At 41.2% G+C, this 18,244-nt stretch overlaps 1 protein-coding gene across 5 annotated transcripts in view; it reads left to right on the top strand.

The window, feature by feature from the left end:
• UHRF1BP1 (UHRF1 binding protein 1) overlaps positions 1-18,244 on the top strand; it is a 76,603-nt gene that overhangs the window by 16,099 nt on the left and 42,260 nt on the right. For 4 of the 5 annotated variants that reach the window (XM_044931082.2, XM_025271274.3, XM_025271267.3 and 1 more), the window contains exons 2-4: positions 5,544-5,706; positions 5,807-5,845; positions 6,538-6,629. In XM_044931082.2, the coding sequence (XP_044787017.1) occupies positions 5,544-5,706; positions 5,807-5,845; positions 6,538-6,629 (294 nt within the window). Of the gene's footprint in view, positions 1-5,543; positions 5,707-5,779; positions 5,846-6,537; positions 6,630-18,244 lie in introns of those variants that run through there. The other variant, XM_025271278.3, reaches the window with a different exon arrangement.

Below are 18,244 nucleotides of genomic sequence, written 5' to 3'. Positions count from 1 at the left end.
ATTACTAAGCGAAGATGTTAGTAGAAGAAAGTCCAGTGAACAGAGCTGGGTTCATGCTCTGCCTCTTCCTGCCCTGTTTACCTTGGGCAAATGACTTTATATCTGAACCTCATGTTCTTTTTCTTTAAAATGGGGATAATGATGCATATTTCATATGGGGTATTGGGAAGACTAATTGAGATAATGTTCCTTTTCAGAGTGCTTGGTACAAAGTAAACTGTACTTAAGGAAATGTTTTAAGGCTTGAAAAAAATGAAAAATGACATTTATTTTTTATAGAGCTGTAGATAAGGTTGAGCTTCCCAGGTGCTTTGGTGGTAAAGAATCTGCTTACCAGTGCAGAACCACTAGAGACATGGGTTCTATCCCTGGGTCGGGGAGAGCCTCGGCAGTGGGAAATGGCAACCCAGTCCAGTATTCTTGCCTGGGAAATTCCGTGGACACAGGAGCCTGGCAGGCTACAGTCAGGGAGTTACAAAGAGTCAAACATGACTGAGCAGCTGAGCACACAAATAAGATTAGGTTTTGCACAGATATATGGTACCTGTTTAGTATAGGCACCCTGAGAATGTCAGTGCTAACAAGCAGTGTAACTTATTCTTGTCTGTGTTTGTTTCGTTTTATTTGAAGTATGTTCCTCTTTTCAGAGAGAAACATACTTGAAAAAGTTTCTGTCACTTTTCTTGAAAATAGCTTTTTATCAGATGCAAAATTAGCTTATCTTAGTGATTCTCAGCCTTTCCTCCCTGCTCCTGTGTATTAAAGGGATCCTTACCCTGTCTTGCTCCTACCATGATTCTTAGCTGAGTTGGGGAGGTGGGGGTCTTATCAGAGTCTGTGCAGAGGAGAGAGGAGACATACAGCCCTCAAAATTAATTTTATATCTTCAAAAATTATTAAGATTAGTTCTTCTGAAGGGTGCCCCACCCCCATTTTAAGCTGAGGTGGCTTCCCTGAATACCTAAGAGTAAAGGAAGGGAGCTGGAAGGAAATAATTGTAATACCTTATTTAAATACAAAAGGGGCTTGCAAAGAAGGCCACCTGGTACCTAGTGATTCTATGTAAATAACGTTGAGATCTGTTTTCTGCTTTTCTTTCCATCTTTCTAGATTGTGTTTCCTCTTGGTTCCTCGGGGGTTTGTGCTGTGTCTTTCTTTACTTTTAGTTGTTTTACGTAGTGAAAGTACTTTGAGTTGTTCTCTTTTTCTCTTTCACACCCAGTCCTGTTTCCTCGTAGGTGGCCATGCTTTATAGGAAAAGAGGAATTTTCTTTCCCTCTGTGGCAAGTTAGTTTTCAGAGAACAGGAGTCATTATAGAAAACTTATTTTTTTAGTTCAGAGAATAATATAGATTCATACTCAGTAACTGTTGATTAATTTTTTTTTTTATGAATTAAAATCAGTAAAAGTATGTGTAAAGGTCTAGGATTTTATTTCACCCTGTTTAGATGCTAATAGCCCACTGCGGTTCGTGGTTGCTGGCAGAGCACAAGACTCCTGGGTCAGAGAGAAAGGACTTTATTAGTCATGGCCCTGCAAGCAGTATAAAGATGGGTTTGCGCTGGTTCCCCTTGTGCCCCACAGGTCCCAGGGAGTGGTATGAGCGGGCCCAGATGGATGCCTGTGCATGTGCTACGGCAGTGGGACCCTGAGTTTGGGGAATCCATTGCTTTCGTAGTACATAGTAAGCAAGCCCGTTCTTCGTACTGGAGAGGAACACTGCATCATCCCTCAAAGCTGCTCTTTCTAACACAGCCCTGAGAAGTGGCTTGGGTAAGGAGTGGTCAGGGTGATGTGTTTTGTGTTTTTCTTACCCAACAAGACATATAGGAATGTGAGAGACCCATGGAGGAGTAGCTCTCCCAACAGAACATATATACAGTAGGTCACCGATAGAAATCTTAGGTAGATTTATTGTAAAATATTTGTCATACAGAAAGGTATAAAGAGTAATATAATGAAGAGCCATGCAGTTACCTCCCAACTTGAGAAATAAGCGTTGACCATACAGGTGGCACTTCTGTGGACCCTCTCCATGTCCCACAGGCAAGCACTTTCCAGAATTTGTTGTTGTCATGCCAGTGCATTTCTATGTGTCTCTTAATATCATACCGTACTGTATGTTCTTAAACTTCTAATTTTTTTTTTTAACTATCATTTAAAAAACTGTTACAGAGCCCTTTTACCTATGTTAGTCACCGTAGAAGAAAAGTGTAGAGATAAAACTCTTGCCAGTCATGATTTTAGGGTTCAAAGGAAACCAAAAACACTGAAACACAGCTTAGTAAAACGAAAAGGATATGTGTGGGAAAAAGAGTTGGTAAACAGCATATAACTCTATAAATTCAAGTATTAGCATCTGATATGTGCAAGGGCTAAGTATAGTTACAGATGGAGGGAGAAGTGGAATTCATTATTGGTGAGAAAAGAGCGACCGTGAGAGGCAACAGCAGTGAGAACTTACACCGGTGAGGTTCATCAGACAGGTTGTCATACAGGAGCTGGGGTTGTGCTGTGAGGACCTGGCCTGAAGCCGATCCAGCCAACAGATGAGAGAAGGGAGCTGGGAGTAGTCAGTCAGCAGGGCAGTTGGCTGCAAGGTGTGTAGGAACACCGGCATTCTGTCAGGTGACCACGTGACCTCACCGGGCTTAACACTTAGTAATTGCACAGCAGTGGTTACATACGGGAAAATTAGAGAACGCCCAAGACCCTCTCTGATGGTGACCTAAATGTGTGTTACAGATTCCAGGGATGTAGAAGGTAGGAGTTTAACGTGAAGTTTAAACATTGAAGCAGTTAAGGAAAGAAAGTCTCAGTGAGAAGTCAGAGTTGAGTCTTTAACATGAAGTTTAACATTGAAGCAGTTAAGGAAAGAAGGTCTCAGTGAGAAGTCAGAGTTGAGTCTTCAATGACAAATCATGATGAAGGTGCTCCAGGAAGAGGGGTGAGTGGCAAGAGCAAAGGCGCAAGGGCTGGAGACAGCATGTGTGGGGAAATTAACAGGACGGCACTGGTCAGGCTCTCTGGCCCAGGCTCTCTCCCCTCTCACCCCCTCTCACCCCACACTCTCACCTCTCTCACCCCAGGCTCTCACCCCCTCTCACCCCTCTCACCACGGGCTCTTGCCCCCTCACCGCACGCTCTCACCCCTCTCACCCTAGGCTCACACCCCCCTCACCCCCTCTCACCCCAGGCTCTCACCCCCTCTCACCCCTCTCACCCCAGGCTCTCACCCCCTCTCACCCCTCTCACCCCCTCTCACCCCTCTCACCCCAGGCTCTCACCCCCTCTCACCCCTCTCACCCCATGCTCTCACCCCCTCTCACCCCTCTCACCCCAGGCTCTCACCCCCTCTCACCCCTCTCACCCCAGGCTCTCACCCCCTCTCACCCCTCTCACCCCAGGCTCTCACCCCCTCTCACCCCTCTCACCCCAGGCTCTCACCCCCCTCTCACCCCTCTCACCCCAGGCTCTCACCCCCTCTCACCCCTCTCACCCCAGGCTCTCACCCCCTCTCACCCCTCTCACCCCAGGCTCTCACCCCCTCTCACCCCTCTCACCCCAGGCTCTCACCCCCTCTCACCCCAGGCTCTCCACCCCTCTCACCCCTCTCACCCCTCTCACCCCAGGCTCTCACCCCCTCTCACCCCTCTCACCCCAGGCTCTCACCCCCTCTCACCCCTCTCACCCCAGGCTCTCACCCCCTCTCACCCCAGGCTCTCGCCCCCTCACTACATGCTCTCACCCCTCTCACCCCATGTGCTGTCAACAGTGACTCCACAGGGCTGTGTAACAGCTGAGGTCACTTACGGTGCTGCATGCATGTCACGAGGTACTCGCTTGGTCACGGGCTACTTGATGCAGTAGCCTGTATGAGCCTCGCCGTGAAAGCCCTGGCTGCAGCTGCATTGGTTCTACATTGGAGCGACATCATAGTTACGTTATATGAAGTTATGTTATGGCTACGTTATGGTTATGTTATGGCTGCTGCTACTGCTGCTGCGTCAGCCAGGAGAGAGGCTGCGTCATGGCTGCCATGCCAGTCAGGAGAGGATAAACGTGTCTGCAGTTCCTACAGCTCCTTGAGTCTTCTTCCAGCCTCTTAGCTTGTGCCTGGCCTGCCCTGGGTTCAGCGAACAGTGTGAACAGCAAGACAATTGGCATCAGGAACAGGATTGGCAATACAGTTGGTGTCGTTGGCAGGATGTGAAGTGATTCAGTGTGAGACAGTGAGAGGACAGGCCTGTGTGAATTGTTTATGTCCAGCCCCTTGATGTGTAGTTTCCCATGGCCTGGATTCTGCTGATTGCACACTTAGGGTACAGTTCAGCAGTTTTCCTTTGTATTTCCTGCAAATGAGCAACAGGACCCAGTAGTGTGATGACATTCAGGTTCAGTCCCTTTGGCAAGGCCCTAAGTGGTTGTGTTCTTTTTCCACATCAGTAAAGGTATATGTAAGGATCTGGGGTTTTGCTTTACCCTACTTAACAAGCCAGTAATTAATCTGTTACTGTTTTCTATCCTGACCTCACAGAATTCCCTCTTTTGTTGTTTCAAATAGTGTTTAAAAATATAATGGCTTGCTTTCTGATACCTCCTGGTCTGTTACCCTCCCAACTCACCACCCCCCTGTCCAACTTTTATTTGGACTATCTGTTTTTTTCATTTCTGTCTTGCTCAGTTTGGATTCCTCTCCCAAAAGTTTTTCTCAGTGTGGGCCCATCTTAGAAAGGAGCCTTGGTGAATTCCATGAGTTTATAGGGTTAGATTGCTTTGGCTTATTTGGACCTTTTGCCCAAAACCCCTCCAGCTTCCGTTGCTTTTCTCAAATTGGCCCACATTGCTCTTCATGGATTACTTGGTCATCTTGGGGTCCTTCTGTTCTCTGATTTCTCTGATGTCCTGTTGTTTTCCTCTTTGATGATCTGCACAACTGCTTATAGCACTCATGTCTTGTGGCTGTTAATGTTTTTTCCCCTCCTGCTTGTATATGGGGGTTTATGAGGATGCTTTACCTTATAGTTTTGTTTGGGCTTCCTTGGTGGCTCAGTTGGTAAAGAATGCCTGCAATCCTGGAGGCCCAAGTTTGATCCCTGGGTTAGGAAGATCCCCTGGAGAAGGAAATGGCAACCCCCTCCAGTATTCTAGCCTGGGAAGTTCTATGAACAGAGGAGCCTGGCAGGCTGCAGTCCATGGGGTTGCAAGAAGAGTCAGACACAACTTATCAACTAAACCATGAGCTGTTAAGTTGCTATCTGGTTGTTCTGGTTTTATATGGGAATTATATCAAAGGCTATATTGCTGATGCTATAACAGTTGCTCCAGAATTGTTATCGTAGGTTCTTGAGTAGAAAGACGATGCGATTGTGACAGAATATGTCTCACCTAACATCTTACGCTGTTTGGAGATAGTGTGGTTGTTAGTCCACATTTGTTCTTTAACTTTCTCATTTCTCCATATTGAGACGTGTTATTTGGTTATAATGCTCATTTGCAGATTTCCATGGAAATAATATCTGCTTACCATCACTCTTTTCAGGTTCACTAAAAATCTTTCCCCGGACAAAATCAATTTGAGCACCCTGAAAGGGGAGGGTCAGCTGACCAACCTGGAGCTGGATGAAGAGGTTCTACAGAATGTGCTGGAGCTCCCCACCTGGCTAGCCATCACTCGGGTCTACTGCAACAGGGCCTCGATCCGGGTGAGAATGTGGTCAGAGGGCTGCTGCTCTCTTTGGCCAGGAGGCCTGCCCTTGTGAGGGCTGCCTCCCATAGCCCTGAGTCTTTGCTTTCCTCTTTCAGATCCAGTGGACAAAGTTGAAGACACACCCAATTTGCTTGGTAATGGCCTTTCTTGATTGCAAGTAATCAAATGGGGGAGGTGGGGGTAAGGTTTTAAAGGAGCTGAGAGAAGATGGGGAGGAGTTTGATAGGCTGCCCCTTCTGGGAGTGTGGGTGCTTGCATCTGGCTTGTGAGCTCCTCCGTGAGATGGGGTGGCTGTTGTCTGGGTTTTTTCTAGAACTGCTGTGCAGTAGAGCAAGTAGCTCTGAGACACAAGTCTTGAGTTGGTTTTGCTTTGAATTTTGTTTTTTTATAACAAGTTTTGCTGTCCAGCTTCTATCTTTACATTTCCTTTGGATTCCTGTTGGAGGAATTATTAGAAATTTATTCACATTGACTGTTGGGTGATTCTCAGCTAAAAGCCCTTCAGGAACTGATATATATATATATCTCAAGGACTGGAATCCCCAGGAATAGTAATATCTCTGTAACTTGGACTTACGTTTTCATTTTCTGCTGTGAGCTAATCCCATGCTTGTCATGGAGTTCTGCTGTTAATAGAAATGGAAGCGGGAAGATGAGGCCTCTCTTTGTATCTTGGTTTGTTTGTTCATTCATTTGACTAACATTTATTGTTGGTCCACCGTGGACACAGCACTCAACTGGGTGCTGAAGCCCAGAGACAGATAAGACAGTCTGTGCTGTGTGGGGCTTCGTGCAGATGCTTAGGTCTCCATGGCTTTTATTTCAGTGTCTGGATAAGGTAGAGGTGGAGATGAAGACCTGTGAGGAGCCTCGGCCGCCCAATGGACAGTCTCCCATTGCCCTCGCTTCAGGACAGAGGTTAGTGCTTTGGGTCCTATTATTTCCAATGTATCAATGGGTCCAGATCACTTTTTAATTAAAAATTAGAAACTTTTCATGATGCAAATTTTCAGACATACACTAAATAGTGTAATGAGAGAATAATGTAATGAGCCCCCATCTACCCAAGATCTAACTTTCACAATTATCAACAATTTACTGTTCTTTTTCTACCTTTCTTCTGCCACTTTGTGAGTTGTGTGCGTGTGTATGTACACGCTGTAATACTTGAAAGCAAATCCCAGATACCATATGATTCCATTTGTAAATACTTCTGTATTATGTGTCATTAACGAAGATTGAGAAGAAAGAAAAAGACTCCACAATACTATTATCACAATTAATAGAATTCATAGGGATTCCTTAATATCATCTAACACTTATTTCATATTTAATTTTCCTGATTTGTCTCTAAAATATTTTTTTTGACAGTTCAGTTTGGCTGCAAAGAACTCCACACTTTATATTTGGGGATATTGCCTTTTAAAACTCTTTAAGGGTTCCCTGGTGGTCTGGTGGTTAAGAATCTACCTGCCGATGCAGTGGACACAGGTTTGACCCCTGGTCCAGGAAGATCGCACACGACACGGGGCAGCTTAGCCTGTGCACCATCACTGCTGAAGCCCATGAGCCTGGAGCTTGCTGTGCAGTAATAGAAGCTACAGCATGAGAAGCCTGTGCACGGCAACTGGAGGGCAGCTCCTGCTCACTGCAGCCAGGGCAAGTCCACGCGCAGCAGCAGAGGCCCAGCACAGCCAAAAAAACCAAATAAATAGCGTTGTTTTTTTTTAAAAAAGAAAAACTTTAAAAAATAAGGCTCTCTAATTTTAAACAGTCCCCAATCCCACACTTTTTTATAGGTAATTTATTCTTTGTAGAAACTGGATTATTTCTTCTAAAGAATTTCCCATATTTTGTATTTTGGCTGACTGGATCCTCAAGGTATTATTTAAGGTGTTTTGTTTAATTTGATAGTTAAAGACTAGATTTGATTCATTTGTTCGTTTTCTTGGTAAGAATACTTCATGAATAGTAATAATAGGAGGCACATAATATCCCTTTGGTTAAGATTATCCAGTGGATTCAGACGATGTTGGCCTGACTTGTCAGTTGTGATAAGTTCCTCATCTCTCACCTCGTGGTTTAGGAACCACTGATGATAGTTGTCTGTAGATCTATTATTTCAGTGTAAGATGGAAAATAGAGATTTTATAGCTCTTTTTTCCTTTTGCATTTATTAGTTGTGATTTTCTGTAGAGAAAGCTTTACAGAGAACTTTCTTTCACTAACTATTAATATTTGATTACTTTGAAAAACAGTGTGTACAGGAATGTCAGGATAAATACCAAATTCTTTACCTTTATTTAACAAATTTAAGATTTATAAATTGACACCCTAATAATCTCTGAAGAGATTTCTTTTGGGTGGGGAAAAGTGAAGGCAGTTTATCATTTCAAATCCACGTATTTTTTACATCATTATTAAGATGTAATTGAGGGAGAATAGACTGTACATATATAAAATCTGCAATTTGGTAAGTTGGGTGTGTGTATATGTCCATGCAGCCATCAGCACAGTCAAGATAATAACCTATCCATCCCCTCAAGCCTATTGTTGATCTCCCTGCCCTTTCCCCTTCCATCCCCAGGCAGTGACTTTCTGTCAGGATGGATCGGTTTGCATTTTCTATGTTTTCTAAGTGAAATCGTGAAGTATGTACTAGTTTTTAATGGCTTCTTTTGTTCAGCATAATTATTTTGAGATTCATCCATGCTGTTGAGTTTGTCGATAGTTCATTCCTTTTATTTATTCTATTTAGTTTATTTATTTAGTATTTATGGCCGTGCTGGGTCTTTATTGCTGTGCTCTGTGGCATGTGGGATCTTCCCGGATCAGGGATCAAACTCTTGTCTCCTGCACTGGCAGGCAGATTCCTTACCACTGAGCCACCAGGGAAGCCCAGGTTCATTCTTTTGATTATTGAGTAATATTCCATGTGTAAGTAGATCACAACTTGTTATCTACTCACTTGTTAATGTTCATTTTATTTCCAGTTTTTGGCTATTGCAAGTAATGCTACTGTAAAAATTCATATACAAGTTACTGTGAGGTCATGTGCTTTTATCTCTCTTGGCTAGGAATGGAATAGTTGGATGGAATGGTAGGTGAGGATTTAACTTTTTAACAAACTGTTGAACATTTCCTGGTTGATTTACTATTTTACATTCATTGTTCATTTTTTATGCTTTTACATTCTTTATGTCCGACGTTGATGTGTTCTTATAAGATGTATTTGTTGTGTAGTGTGGAGTACACGATTCCATTGCAGTCATTATTCTTTCTGATGTTCAGTTGTCCCCATCTTTGGCCAGTGAGAGCCTTTCAATATCACCTGTGTCCTTTAGACAAGATCCCAGTAATCTTTCTGTTTTTATACAGAACAAATCAGGCTTCTCTTACTCTCTTCTTTTTTATCCTTACCTCATACCTGGAATCAGACATTTCTCCAAGAAACCTGATTCTTTTTAGTGAGAAATGTTATGAATATTTAGTTAGAGACAATAGTCTGGGAAGAATTGTATTCATTGGGTCGTCACTGCTTTAAAGCCTTTTCAGTTCTAGGGAAGAAGTATTTTTTAAGAAAGATAAAAATAATTCATGATAATATCTTGAATTTCTCAAATTGAAAAAAAGGATTTTGAGTAACTTTTTAGATTTACAATTTGCATTTTTAAAATTAATTTATTTTTAAGTGAAACAAAGATGAATATTTTTAATGACAAAGAAGATAGACATCATAAACCATTAGACACCTAACAACAAAGAAACAAAGCAAAAATCAGAAGAAATATAAGGGAAAGAAAAAATACATAATCATAGTGAGACATGTTAACCTTTTTCTGAGAATATTTTATCAAGTGCATAAAAAATAAGAATAGGAGCATCTTGAATGATGTCATTAATAATTTAAATATAATAGATTTCTATTTATATTAATTTATATTATTTTTATATCACATACAAATATATTTAAAATTTTATATCTCATATTTCATTATTAGATGTCCATAGGACATTTAGAAAAGCTGGCAAAAAGATAAACGTTGCTAAATTTCAAAAAGTAGAATTCTTTTTTTGGTGTGTGATTCGGTTACACATATACACGTATATTATTTTGGAAATTATTTTCCATTATAGATTATCACAAGATATTGACTATAGTTCCCTGTGCTACCTTTGTTGCTTGTTGCATATCTATTTTTTTAGATGAGAAAAATAACATTCTATTCATACTAAGTCAAACAAGTGGAATCAAAATGTCTTAAATTTTTTAGTTAGGCAAACATTTACAAGTTTTCTAAAATATATATGTTATACATATTATATATATAAAGGTATATAAGAACTTTTCTACTATGCTTGATAAAGGCTTGAGAAAGAATATAAAAAAAATAAAAGGAGAGATGAAGAAATTGGAAAACAAGCTAAATGAAATGGGACCACTGAATATGAAATAGAAAAGTGAAACAAACTAGGTAAAAGTAAAAGTTCCTCATATAGTCCAGTTGTTTTTAAACGTGGCTGCTCATTAGAAACATATCTGGAACTCTGGTGAAAAAAAAAGCAATACCTGGACATTGTATTTTTCAAAAAATTCCAAGATAATTCTGGTATGCGTATGAATTTTAAAAAGTATTCCAGGATCTTCTATTAAATGATAGTTTTGGTGATATAGAATTCTATTATTTTCTGTTGACCGATCACGATACAATGGTATTGTGAGTAATCACAGTAGTGAAAGATGTTTATCAATATTCATAATCAATAGCCAGACAAAAAATAAAAGACAATTACAATTGCAAGCCATAATGGCAACATTATTAACCTAACAATATAAAATAACTACATACAATTTGGGGGGTCAAGCAGAGTGATGTGGTAAGTGAAAATGCATACACCCACCTGTTTTCATCTGCTCAGCTCGTCTATGTCTTTTGATTAGGGCATTTAATCCATTTACATTTAAGGTAATTATCCGTATATATGATCCTTTTACCATTTCCTTAATTGTTTTGGGTTTATTTTCTCTTGTTTCCTGCCTAGAGAAGTTCCTTTAGCATTTGTTGTAAAGCTGGTTTGGTGGTGCTAAATTCTCTTAACTTTTGCTTGTCTGGAAGGCTTTTGATTTCTCCATCAAAGCTAAAGGAGATTCTTGCTTCATAAAGTATTCTTGGTTTAAGTTCTTCCCTTTCATCACTTTTAATATATCATGCCATTCTTTTGCTTGTAGAGTTTCTGTTCAGAATATAGCCTGATGGGAGTTCCCTTCCTTTTCCCTTGTTGCTTTTAATATTTTTTAGGGCTTCCCTGGTGGCTCAGATGTAAAGAATCCGCCTGCAATGTGGGAGACCAGGGTTCGATCCCTGGGTTGGGAAGATTCCCTTGGAGGACGACATGGCAACCCACTCCAGTATTCTTGCCTGGAGAATCCCCTTGGTCAGAGGAGCCTCACGGGCTACAGTCCATGGGGTAGCAAAGAGTTGCACACGACTGAGCAACTAAGCACAGCTCTGTCTTTAATTTTTGTAAGTTTGATTATTATGTGTCTCAGTGTGTTCCTTCTTGGGTTTACCCTGCCTGAGTCTGTCTGTGCTTCCTGGACTTGGTTGACTGTTTCCTTTCTCATGTTAGGGAAGTTTTCAGGTATTATCTCTTCAAATATTTTCTCAGGTCCTTTCTCTTTTCTCCTTCTGGGACCCCTACAATGCAAATGTTAGTGTGTTTATTGTTGTCGCAGAGGTCTCTTAGGCTGTCTTCATTTCTTTTAATTCTTTTTTCTATATTCTGTTCTGTAGCAGTGATTTTCACCATTCTGTCCCCCAGGTCATTTATCCGTTCTTGAAAGTGAAAGTTAAAATCACCCAGTCTGTGTCCAACTCTTTGCGACCCCATGGACTTTACAGTCAATAGAATTCTCCAGGCCAGAATACTAGAGTGGGTAGCCTCTCCCGTCTCCAGGGGATCTTCCTAACTCAGGGATTGAACCCAGGTCTCCCGCATTGCAGGCAGATTCTTTACCAGCTGAGCCATAAGGGAAGCTCAAGAACACTCGAGTGGGTAGCCTATCCCTTCTCCAGCAGATCTTCCCGACCCAGGAATCGAACCGGGATCTCCTGCATTGAAGGTGGATTCTTTACCAGCTGAGCTATCAGGGAAGCCCTATCCATTCTTCTGTCCCAGTTATTCTGCTATGGATTCCTTCTAGTATATTATTCATCTCTGTTTGTTTGTTCTTTAGTTCTGAGTCTTTGGTAAACATTTTTTGCATCTTCTCAATCTTTGCCTCCATTCTTTTTCTGAGATCTTGAATGATCTTCACTATCATTTTTCTGAATTCTTTTTCTGGAAGGTTGCCTATCTTCACTTCTTGCAGTTGTTTTTCTAGGGTTTTATCTTGTCCCTTCATTTGGGACATAACTTTCTGCTTTTTCATGGTGGTTAAGTTTCTGTAATGTGGTTTTTGTTTTAGTCTCTGTGGGACTGTGGTTCTTCTTGCTTCTATCTGGCTTCTGATAGAGGAGGCTAAGAGGCTTGTGTAAGCTTCCTCGGGGGAGGGATTGGTGGTGGAGAAACTGGGTCTTGCTCTGGTGAGCAGGGCCTTGCTCAGTAAAGCTTTAATCCAATTATCTGCTGGTGGGTGGGATTATGCTCCCTCCCTAGTATTTTTTTGGCCTAAGGCGACCCAACCCTCTAGGTCTATGGTTGGGTGCTGGCAACCTCCAAGAGGGTATACCCCAAGAAGGACCTTCCAGGCTAGGTGCGCCCATCCCTGTGGTGAGCCCTTCCTGACCCACACCTCCTCCACAGGAGACCCTCCAACACTAGCTCCTTTCCTCTGAGTCTTGGTATGCGGAAAATTTTGTTTGTGCCCTCCAAGACTGGAGTCTCATGTTTCCCCCAGTCTTGTGGAAGTCTTGTAATCCAATCCTGCTGGCCTTCAAGGTCAGATTCCCTGGGGAATCTGGGAATTGGCAGTCCCTTTGGCTGGGAATTGGCTGGGAAGCCCAACCTGGGGTTCACAGCAGTGGGAGAGCTTCTTTGGTGTTATTGTTCTCCAGTTTGTGGGTCATCCACCCAGAGGGTATGGGATTTGGTTTCATCATGATTGTGCCCCTCCTACCATCTCGCTGTGGCTTCTTGTCTTTGAATGTGGGGTATCTTTTTTGATAATTTCCAGTGTCCTGTTGATAGTTACTCAACAGCTGGTTGTGATTTGGGTGCCCTCACAAGAGGAGATGAGCACATATCCTTCTACTCTCCCATCTTGAACCAGAAATATTTGCATTTTTGTTCATATGCTAAATTTTGGTTCCTAACAACATTTTATAATAAATAATTCACTTTTTAATAGTTTAAAAAATAACAAAGACTAATATAACTACCAGTAAGACTACTGAATGCAGTAGCTTTTTGTGTGTGTGTATATGTGTTTTTTGTTTTTGGCCACACTGCACGGCTTATGGGATCTCAGTTCCCCAACCAGGGATTGAACTCAGGCCTTTGGCATTAAGAATGCAGAATCCTAACCACTGGATCACCAGGGAATTCCCATGTATTTGCTTTAACCTTATGATATATTCCATTAGAGACATATAGTCAAAATATTGTGTTTTAAAATTACTTGAGGGACTTCCCTGGTGGTGCTTCCAGTGCAGGGGGTGTGGGTGTGAGCCCTGGTGGGGGAGCTAAGATCCCTCATGCCTCACAGCCAAAAAACCAAAACATAAAACAGAAGCAATATTGTAACAAATTCAATAAAGACTTAAAAAATGATCCACATTAAAAAAAGTCTTAAAAAAATAAATAAAATTACTTGAGATCATTCTTTGTATGGTTGGGTACCAACTTGACATACAGAGGAATTCATTTTTTTAGGACAGATTTTTTAGAGCAGTTTTAGGTGTAAATAGTAGTACTAAGAGGAAGGAGCAGAGATTTCCCGAATACCCCCTACTCTCAACACAGGCGGAGCCTCCCCCATTATGGACCTCCACCACCCAGAGTGGCATATTTATTATGATAGATGAACTTACACTGACACATCATAATCACACAAAGTTCATACTTCACCTTGAGGTTCACCCTTGGTGGGACATTCTGTAGGTTTGGACACATGTATAGTGACATGCATGCACTGTTACAGTATCATACAGTGTATTTTCACTGCCCTAAAAATCCTCTGTGCTCCGCTTAGTCATCCTTCTCCCTGCTCCAACCCCTGGCAACCACTGGTCTTTTGACTATTCCATAGTTTTTCCTTTTCCATGATGTTTCCATCTCTTTAGATTGCCTTCTTTCACTTAATAATATGTATTTAAGTTTCCTCCATGTCTTTTTATGACTCTGTGGCTCATTTCTTCTTAGTGCTGAAAAATATTTCATTGTCTGGATGTACCAGTTTATCCATTTAATAGTTACAGCATCTTGGTTGTTTGTTTCCAAATTTTGGCAATTATGAATAAAGCTGCTATAAATGTCCATGTGTGGACTTTAACTTTTAAATTCCTTTGAGTGTATATAAAGGAGCATGATTGCTGGATCATATGGTAAGAGTATGTTCAGTTTTGGAAGAAACCGCAGAACTGTCTTCCCAAAGTGACTTACCATTTTACATTATTACTAGCAGCGAATGAGAGTTCCTGCTATTCCGTGTCCTTGTCAGCATTTGGATTAGTAATTAATGAAAGTCGCTCAGTTGTGTCTGACTCTTTGCGACCCCATCGACAGTAGCTTGCTAGGCTTCTCTGTCCATGGAATTCTCCGCATTTAGTGTTGTCAGCAATTTGGATTTTGGTCATTCTAATAGGTGTGTAGTGGAATCTCACTGTTGTTCTCATTTCCATTTCCCTAATAACATATGATGGAGAGCTTATAAGACATATGCTTGTTTGCCATCTGTATGTCTTTCATAAGGTATCTATGAAGGTCTTTGGCCCATGTTTTAATTGGGTTGTCTTTTTATTGTTGACTTTTAACAGTTCTTTGTATATTTCAGATAACAGTCTTTTATCAGATGTTTCTTTTTGTAGATATATTCTAGTCTATGAGTGGTCTTATTCTCTTGACATTGTCTTTCACAGAGCAGATTTTGAAACTTTAATGAAGTCCAGTGTAGCTGTTAATTTCTTTCATGAATTGTGCCTTTGGTGTTGTATCTAAAATGTAATTGCTATACCCAGTATCATCTAGGTTTTCTCTTATGCTAACTTCTAAGAGTTTTATATCAGTTTGTTTTAAATTGGTAAAATGTTTTTAATTTAGTTTTTAAACTATGTAAAATTACACAGTTTCAAAGTTAAAACTATAAAACAAGGTATGTTATATGTACGTATGTTGTCCCTACTCCATTTTTTACACAAAATGTAACATACCATAAACACTTTCCACATTGCCTTTTTCTTTTAAAAGTACATCCTGGAGATCACTTCATAGATGTATATAAGGAGATGCTTCTTATTCCTTTTTGTACCCGCAAAATACTCAGTATATTTTATAGAGGCGTCATAGTTTATGTAGCAAGTTCTCTATTAATTAGTTCAGTTCAGTCACTCGGTCGTGTCTGACTCTTTGCGATCCCATGGACTGAAGCATGCCAGGCCTCCCTGTCCATCACCAACTCCTGGAGTTTACTCAAATTCATGTCCATTGAGTTTGTAATGCCATCCAACAATCTCATTCTCTATCATCCTCTTCTCCTGTCTTCAGTCTTTCCCCAAATCGGGTCTTTCCCAGTGAGTCAGTTCTTTGTATCAGGTGGCCAAAGTATTGGAGTTTTAGCTTCAACATCAGTCCTTCCAATGAACACTCAGAACTGATCTCCTTTAGGATGGACTGGTTGGATCTCCTTGCAGTCCAAGGAACTCTCAAGAATCTTCTCCAACACCACAGTTCAAAAGCATCAATTCTTTGGCGTTCAGCTTTCTTTATAGTCCAACTCTCACATTCATACATGACTATTGGAAAAACCATAGCCTTGACTAGACAGACCTTTGTTGGCAAAGTAATGTCTCTGCTTTTTAATATGCTGTCTAGGTTGGTCATAACTTTCCTTCCAAGGAGTAAGCATCTTTTAATTTTATGGCTGCAGTCACCATCTGCAGTGATTTTGGAGTCCCCAAAACTAAAATCAGCCACTGTTTCCACTGTTTCCCTATATTTGCCATGTGGTGATGGGACCGGATGCCATGATCTATGTTTTCTGAATGTTGAGCTTTAAGCCAACTTTTTCACTCTCCTCTTTCACTTTCATCAAGAGGCTCTTTAGTTCTTCTTCACTTTCTGCCATAAGGGTGGTGTCATCTGCATATCTGAGGTTATTGATACTTCTCCCAGCAATCTTGATTCCAGCTTGTGCTTCATCCAGTTGAGCGTTTCTCATGATGTACTATGCATATAAGTTAGATAAGCAGGGTGACAATATACAGCCTTGACGTTCTCCTTTTCCTATTTGGAACCAGTCTGTTGTTCCATGTCCAGTTCTAACTGTTGCTTCCTGACCTGCATACAGGTTTCTCAAGAGGCAGGTCAGGTGGTCTGGTATTCCCATCTCTTTCAGAATTTTGGACAGTTTGTGGTGATCCACACAGTCAAAGGCTTTGGCATAGTCAATAAAGCAGAAATAGATGTTTTTCTGGAACTCTCTTCCTTTTTCCATGATCCAGCGCATGTTGGCAATTTGATCTCTGGTTCCTCTGCCTTTTCTATAACCAGCTTGAACATCTGGAAGTTCACGGTTCATGTATTGCTGAAGCCTGGCTTGGAGAATTTTGAGCATTACTTTACTAGCATGTGAGATGAGTGCAATTGTGCGGTAGTTTGAGCCTTCTTTGGCATTGCCTTTCTTTGGGATTGGAATGAAATCTGACCTTTTCCAGTCCTGTGGTCACTGCTGAGTTTTCCAAATTTGCTGGCATATCGAGTGCAGCACTTTCACAGCATCATCTTTCAGGATTTGGAGTAGCTCAACTGGAATTCCATCACCTCCACTAGCTTTGTTTGTAGTGATGCTTCCTAAGGACCACTTGACTTCACAATCCAGGATGTCTGGCTCTAGGGGAATGATCACACCATCATGATTATCTGTGCCATTAAGATCTTTTTTATACAGTTCTTCTGTGTATTCTTGCCACCTCTCCTTGATATCTTCTGCTTCTGTTAGGTCCATACTGTTTCTGTCTTTTATTGAGCCCATCTTTGCATGAAATGTTCCTTGGTATCTCTAATTTTCTTGAAGAGATCTCTGGTATTTCCAATTCTCTTGTTTTCCTCTATTTCTTTGCATTGATCACTGAAGAAGGCTTTCTTATCTCTCCTTGCTATTCTTTGGAATTCTGCATTCAAGTGGATATATCTTTCCTTTTCTCCTTTGCTTTTTGCTTCTCTCCTTTTCACAGCTATTTGAAAGGCCTCCTGAGACAGCCATTTTGCTTTTTTGCATTTCTTTTTTTTTGGTGATTGTCTTGATCCCTGTCTCCTGTACAGTGTCATGAACCTCCATCCATAGTTCATCAGGCACTCTGTCTATCAGATCTAGCTCCTTAAATCTATTTCTCACTTCCACTGTATAATCACAAGGGATTTGATTTAGGTCATACCTGAATGGTCTAGTGGTTTTCCCTACTTTCTTCAATTTCAGTCTGAATTTGGCAATAAGGAGTTTGTGATCTGAGCCACAGTCAGCTTCCGGTCTTGTTTTTGCTAACTGTATAGAGCTTCTCCATCTTTGGCTGCAAAGAATATAATCAGTCTGATTTCAGTGTTGGCCATCTGGTGATGTCCATGTATAGATTCTTCTCTCGTGTTGTTGGAAGAGGGAGTTTGCTATGACCAGTGCATTCTCTTGGCAAAACTCTGTTAGCCTTTGCCCTGCTTCATTCTGTACTCCAAGGCCAAATTTGCGTGTTACTCCAGGTGTTTCTTGACTGCCTACTTTTGCATTCCAGTCCCCTATAATGAAAAGGACATCTTTTTTGGGTGTTAGTTCTAGAAGGTCTTGTGGGTCTTCATAGAACCATTTAACTTCAGCTTCTTCAGTGTTCCTGGTTGGGGCATAGACTTGGATTACCGTGATATTGAATGGTTTGCCTTGAAAATGAACAGAGATCATTCTGTTGTTTTTGAGATTGCATCCAAGTACTGCATTTCAAACTCTTTTGTTGACTATGATGACTACTCCATTTCGTCTAAGGGGTTCTTGCCCACAGTAGTAGATATAATGGTCATCTGAGTTAAATTCACCCATTCCAGTCCATTTTAGTTCACTGATTCCTAAAATGTCAATGTTTACTCTTGCCATCTCCTGTTTGACCACTTCCAATTTGCCTTGATTCATAGACCTAACATTCCAGGTTCCTATGCAGTATTGCTCTTTACAGCATCAGACCTTCCTTCTATCACCAGTCATGTCCACAGCTGAGTGTTGTTTTTGCTTTGGCTCCGTCTCTTCATTCTTTCTGGAGTTATTTCTCCACTGATCTCCAGTAGCATATTGGACACCCACTGACCTGGGGAGTTCATCTTTCAGTGTTCTATGT

Source organism: Bubalus bubalis, chromosome 2, assembly GCF_019923935.1.
Source record: "Bubalus bubalis isolate 160015118507 breed Murrah chromosome 2, NDDB_SH_1, whole genome shotgun sequence".
Taxonomy (NCBI): Eukaryota; Metazoa; Chordata; class Mammalia; order Artiodactyla; family Bovidae; genus Bubalus; species Bubalus bubalis.
This window is presented reverse-complemented; position numbering and strand designations above follow the sequence as displayed.